At 35.1% G+C, this 6538-nt stretch overlaps 1 protein-coding gene across 1 annotated transcript in view; it reads left to right on the top strand.

The window, feature by feature from the left end:
* Positions 1–6538, top strand: part of CERS3 (ceramide synthase 3) — a 132524-nt gene that overhangs the window by 62203 nt on the left and 63783 nt on the right. Inside the window, exons 5-6 of the mRNA XM_012642688.1 lie at positions 2742–2799; positions 3288–3338. Coding sequence (XP_012498142.1) covers positions 2742–2799; positions 3288–3338 — 109 coding nt within the window. The remainder of the gene's footprint in view (positions 1–2741; positions 2800–3287; positions 3339–6538) is intronic.

Below are 6538 nucleotides of genomic sequence, written 5' to 3'. Positions count from 1 at the left end.
TATGAGAATTCTACAAGAAAATGTTGGAAAAACTCTTATGGACATTGGCCTAGGCAAAGAATTTATGAAGAAGACCCCAAAGGCAATCACAGCAACAACAAAAATAAATAAATGGGACCTGATCAAATTAAAAAGCTTCTGAACAGCCAAGGAAACTATCACAAGAGCAAACAGATAACCTACAGAATGGGAGAAAATATTCACTTGTTACACATCTAATAAAGGGCTGATAACTAGAATACATATAGAACTCAGGAAAATCAGCAAGAAAAAATCTAACAACCCCTATCAAAAAGTGGGCAGAGGACATGAACAGAAACTTTTCAAAAGAAGATAGACTAATGGCCAGCAAGCATATGAAAAAATGCTCAACATCTCTAATCATCAGGGAAATGCAAATCAAAACCACACTGTGATATCACTTATCTCCAATGAGAACGGCCTTTATCAAAAAATCCCAAAACAATAAATGTTGGCGTGGATGCAGAGAAATAGGAACACTCATACATTGCTGGTGGGACTGCAAACTAGTGCAACCTCTAAGGAAAGTAATATGGAGACACCTCAAAGAACTACAAGTAGAACTACCATTGGATCCAACAATCCCATTACCAGGCATCTACCCAAAGGAAAAAAAGACATTCTATGAAAAAGACATCTGCATTCAAATGTTTATAGCAGCACAGTTCACAATTGCAAAGATGTAGAAACGACCCAAGGGCCCATCAATACATGAGTGGATTAATAAAATGTGGTATATGTATACCATGGAGTTCTACTCAGCCACAAAAAACAATGGTGATCTTGTTTTATACTGGATAGAGCTGGAGCCCTTTCTACTAAGTGAAGTATCACAAGAATGGAAAAACAAGCACCACATGTACTCACCATCCAATTGGTATTAACTAATCAACACTTAAGTGCACATATAGTAGTAACATTCATTGGGTTTTGGGCAGGTGGGAGTGAGGAGGAAGGGAGGGGTATATTCACACCTAATGGGTGCAGTGCACATCATCTGGGGGACGGACACACTTCAAGCTCTGGGTAGGACAAAGGCAATGTATGTAGCCTAAACATTTGTACCCCCGTAAGATACTGAAATTAAAAAAAATGAATATACATTCTGTTGGGGTTAAAAGAATATTGATACTAAAGGCACAATTACATTTTTAATTCTTTAAAAAAAAGAAGTCAATAAATATTTGAGAAACATATAAAATGAGATGTAGTACCTAGACTTTTGGCTTCATTTGTGGCCTGGCTGGCCGTATTATCTCCTGTTTTTTATGTTTCTTGTTTGGACAAGATAATCCAGGGAGTCAAGGAAATACTCTCTGCAAATAAAACAAATGTGATCCAGTCTTAACTTTGATTTTGTAAAATGCTCTTTGGGTAGTTTTATGGTTCAACTTCCCGAGTACTGAACCCTACTTTCTTCTCCTATCAAAATGAACTATGAAGAAAGACTGTCATCCAGCTTAGAGGTCGTGGTAATGTACGGGAAACACTACCTGATGCAATGTCCAAAAACCTGCACTTCAATTTCCCAGCCTTACTACTTCTTAACTACATGAGCTGGGAAAGTGGCCTCACCTTTCAGAGTCTGATTTTTCATTTACAACATAGGTATATGTCTATGTTCCTATTTCCTACTATCTTACAGGTATGTTGAATAAAGTACCATAAGGCCTTATACAAATGTAAGGAACAAATTTTATTTTAATATTGTTATTATTCCTTCAGCAATTATTAGATAAAATAGATGTAATTTAACAAAAAAGCTTTTTATTTCGGAAAGTTGCATTTATAAAAGTAGAAAGACTGCATAATGAACTATATACACTTTTGCCAACCACCAACTTTAATGCTGATCAACTGAAGGCCAATCTTTTCTCATCTGTACCCCCATCTACTTTTCTCCCCCACCACAGATGATTTTTGAAACAATATAAGACATTGTATGATTTCATTTGTAAGTATTTTAGTATGTATTTCTAAAAGATAAGAACTCTTTATTTTAAACATAATTGTAATATCAGCATCATAACTAAGAAGTTTTTATTTAATAACAGTAAATATTCAGTGTTTAGATTTCCTCGATTGTCTCATAATATTCTGTACAGTTTGTTTATTTGAATCAGGATCAAAATAAGATCCGTATGTTGCAATTGGTTGATATGTCTTTAAAGTCTCTTAATCTATAGATCTTTCTCCATACATGAAGAAAATCTTTCCTTTCAAAATATGCTTTTAGGAGAAAAGACTAAAATATGGCCACACAGAAACTTTTTAACTGAAAATTAAATGGGGATAAAATAAGTGATTAGATTCCTTCTTGTTATGGTGATAATACTAATACTAATAATATTGATATCAAACCATCATTTATTGTGTGTCTGGACCTGGGCTAGCCATAATAATAATAATAATGGCTCCCATTTATTATTGCTTACTTCATACTAGAGCTATGATTGATACTTTCACAAGTTATCTTCAATTCTTTTTTATATTTTGACATAAATGTTGTTATTGCATCTTACAGATGAAGTTAAGGCTTCTTGAGGTTAAGTAATTTACCTAAGCTTGCAGCCATCTAATAAACGGTGGAACCAAGAGATGCACTTAGATTTGTCTGACTCCAGAGTGTGTGCTTTCCAAACTCTGCCATACCAAAGCCTTTTCTCCTCAAACGTTAATCACCTTTACAAGGGAGTAAAGTACTTTCTTTCTTTTGGCAGCTGGCGATTTGCATTTTACCTAATGATCACTATTGCTGGAATTGCATTTCTCTATGATGTAAGTTATCTTTTTTATATCTTTCATTGGAATTTGTCTTTAGTCCTTAAAATTCTTGCATGTGAATTCCTTTAGAATATAATACTTTCAATAACATAACTAATATTTTTGAGATTTCCTTCAAGATTCAAGATTTCTCTCAAATATTGCTACAGCTATCTCAAGATATTTTTATTGCTGCAGAAGCAATACTATAATTGGTTTGGAAATAATTTTGTTAGTAAATTCACTTGTTTGAAACAGTTTTCTCTAGGAGACAGCACTATACACTCGTCTCAGATTCACTAGAAGTAGTGAAGTTCACACGACTGTTGTAAAGGAATACCTAGAAATACCTATAGAGGGAGAAATATGTACAACAAAAGTGCATCTTCCTGTGCATCTTCGCCTCCTATAAATAACATCAGGAAGAGCTTACGTTTTCTGCTAAAATCAGCCTTTGGCTCTGACAAACTTATTTCATCTCTCTTGGCTCCTTGTTTTTTCAGAAACCTTGGGTATATGACCTATGGGAGGTTTGGAATGGCTATCCCAAACAGGTAAGTCCCTCTGGTGTTGTTCCTTCTCCCCTTACTTCAACGCCCAGGCCCCTCAAATTGTCCCGTTAGTTAGGCCTTGGCCCCTGCTACTGTTTATCCACCACTGTGTCATCCTCTGGTGCTTTTTCTACCTGAGTTTCCTCATCCTTATTGACCCTCACTTATGTCATTCCTTGAGTTTGTTTACAGTTAATATAATTGCATATTTGGGTTTAAATCTACCATGTTATTATTTATTTTTTATTCGTACCACTGGATACATTTTCTTTTATACTTTCTTCTTGCTTGTCTAATAGGACAGTCAAATTTTAAAAAAATACTATTCCATTTCTTCCCTTATATTGACTTTTCAGTTATGCATGCTTTTGTTCTTTATCCTAGAGAGTACTATTTACATATTGATTTATCACAGTCTAATACAAATTAGCACTCTTACCTCTTTCCAGTTGCTGAAAGATCATTAGACTATATCATATATCTCCTCCATCAAATATTAACGTTTAAAACCTTACAAGTCATTGCTATTATTGTTTAATAAATCAATCAAGTTACCCTTTCCATGCTGTTCCTTGCTTCCTGCATTTTTGTGCTTCTATCTGGGATTATTATCCTTCTGGCTAGAGAATCCCCTGTGGTATTTTTTTTAATGGTGGGTCTATTAGATTTTGTCTTAAAATGTTGTCATATTGCCTTTGTTTTTGAAGGGATATTTTTGCTGGGTATGGAATTCTAGGTTAGCATTAATTTTCCTTTAGCAGTTTTAAAGATGTTATTCCATTGTCTTCTGGATCCCATCAGCTTCTTTAAGAATTCAGCTATCACTTCTATTTTTGCATCTTTGAACATAGTCTTTTTTCTCTGACTGATTTTAATATTTTGTCTTGTCTTTGAGCAGTTTTATTATGATATACATAAATATAGTTTTCTTTGAATTTATCCTGCTTTGTACACCCATAGTACATTTTGACTCTGTGGCTTAATGTCTTCAGTCAGTTGTAAAAAATTCTTAGACATTTCTTCTGTTCCTTAGTCTCTCTTCACTTGTCTGAAATTCCAGTTACAAGCGTGGTAATATGCTAGACCTTTACACTAGGCCTCACATGTCTCTTATAACTTTAACAATTTTTTCCATTCTCTTGTATCTCTGTGCTTCAGTCTGTTGTGAAACAACTCTCCACAGGTCTCTCACATTTCTGCATGTCCTGTGAAGTGAGGCACTGGCTGCCTTTTGTTTTGTATTATTTTGTCAAAGATGTTTGTATGGCAAACAACTCTGGAAGATAGAGATAATGCCTCCCTCTGAAGCAAAGGGTAGGCATGTTACTGTCCATTATAAAAGATGCAGGTCCTCTGGCTCAGGGTTCTTCTCTTGTAACACAACCCATTGTGTGAGCAGTTATCACCTGACCATCTTTGCTTAGCCATGTAGGAATTGGGGATGAGAGAACTGGCCCAAATACTGATACTCTGGCTACTGCTATTACTGTAAGTCATAATCTATCCTTTATCTCTGACCCAGGAGTCTCCTGTTTTCTGCCAGCATCCATGAAACTTGTGGCAAACTAACTTGTTAGCTTGCAAGTAGGGTGAAATCTCAGACACATCACAGTTTTGGATACTTTCTACTTTCATGTCCTCCAGTTCCTTAGTGCTTTCTTCAGCAGTGTCTAATTTATTGTTAAACATATCTTTTGAGTTCTTAATTTCAGTTATTGTATTTCTCAGTTCTCAAATTTTAATTTAATTTAATTTTATGTATTTTAATTTTTTTATTCCAGTTCTCTACTGAAATTTTCTATGTTTTAATCTATTTTTGAAGTTATTTTAAAGTCTAAGTCTGTTAAGTATAATATCTTAATCACCTGTGGACCTGTTTTCTTTCTTGTTCCTGTTTCCTTATGCTTGCTAGCTTTTGATTGAATGACAGATATTATATATAAAAATTGTAGATGGTGAGGATGACATTATCTTCCTTCTGAGAAGATTTATTTTCAGTTCCATTAGGCATTAGAGTAGGGGCAGACCACCTTTAGTCTGTCATTGAGCTGATTCAATGTGCACTGCAGTCTTGTGAGGGCAGATATATTTCCAACTTACCTGTAACCTAGGGTATTTTTCTTCAATGGCTTTAAATAAAAGACTACAATGTTTACTATGACTCCTTTTACTTGGTCAGCATAGATAGCAATTGACTTCCTGGCACTATGAGATTACCAAAACTCCTGCTTAACTTCTGATACTTCTTAGTCTCTGTGCTCCATACTGCTTATAAATTGGCAAATTCAGAATTTATGACATTTATATGGTGATTTTCTTTGAATTTATCCTGCTTAGGGCTTGTAGTACTTTTTGAATAAAGAGTTCACTTGAAATAAAGGTTCACTCTAATGCATTTTTCTTCTTTTTGGGGTCTTGACTCCACAGATTCTGTATGCCTTGGTTGCTCTCTGGTATCTTCAAACAGCTATTCTTTTTTGTCTTTTATTCATATTTTTTTAGTTCTCAGTAGGAGGGTCAGTCTTATACAGGCATTTGTCATAAAAGAAAGCAGAAAGTCTATCTCATTCTTTTATAATTTTATCAAGGATGATAAGTTGACCAGAAACATAAAAACGTAAGTCCTTTTAATACGTTAGTCTCAGCATTAAAGAGTCAAGGGTTAGACCATGAGGGACCTGGGCATTATCTAGGCCAAGCCCTGGTCATGTCATCTTCCAACTCCAATGTATTCTTATCTTCTCAAATGTATCAGTTATCTATTAGTACATAACAAACCATCCCCAACACTTAGTGCCCTAAAACAACTTTCTATTTGCTCATGACTTGGGCTGTCAATTTGGGCTAGATGCAGTTAAGCAGTTCTTTTATTCCATGTGGTGTCAGCTGAGTTCATTCATACATTTTCAGATAGTTGGGAGGCTGGCTCATGTACCTCGTGCCCTCGCTTATACTTTTGGCAGTTGGCATCTTGTTTCTCTTCTTTGTGATGTCCCTAGCAGGACAGGTTTCTTACATGGTGCTTATGAAGTCTCTGCTTGTATCACATATTCTTATATCCCCTTGACCAAAAACCAGGATCAAGTCCATAGTGTGGGTGGAGACAACACAAGGGCTTGGAAGACAACATTCATTGGGAGCATGAATGTATTATAACAATCTAATATACCAAGTAATATAATGTCTCAACTTAGCTAAAATAA

This window comes from Propithecus coquereli, unplaced genomic scaffold (genome assembly GCF_000956105.1).
Source record: "Propithecus coquereli isolate 6110/MARCELLA unplaced genomic scaffold, Pcoq_1.0 Scaffold184, whole genome shotgun sequence".
Lineage (NCBI taxonomy): Eukaryota > Metazoa > Chordata > Mammalia > Primates > Indriidae > Propithecus > Propithecus coquereli.
Note: the sequence above shows the minus strand (reverse complement) of the source record. Positions and strands in the feature narration are given on the sequence as shown.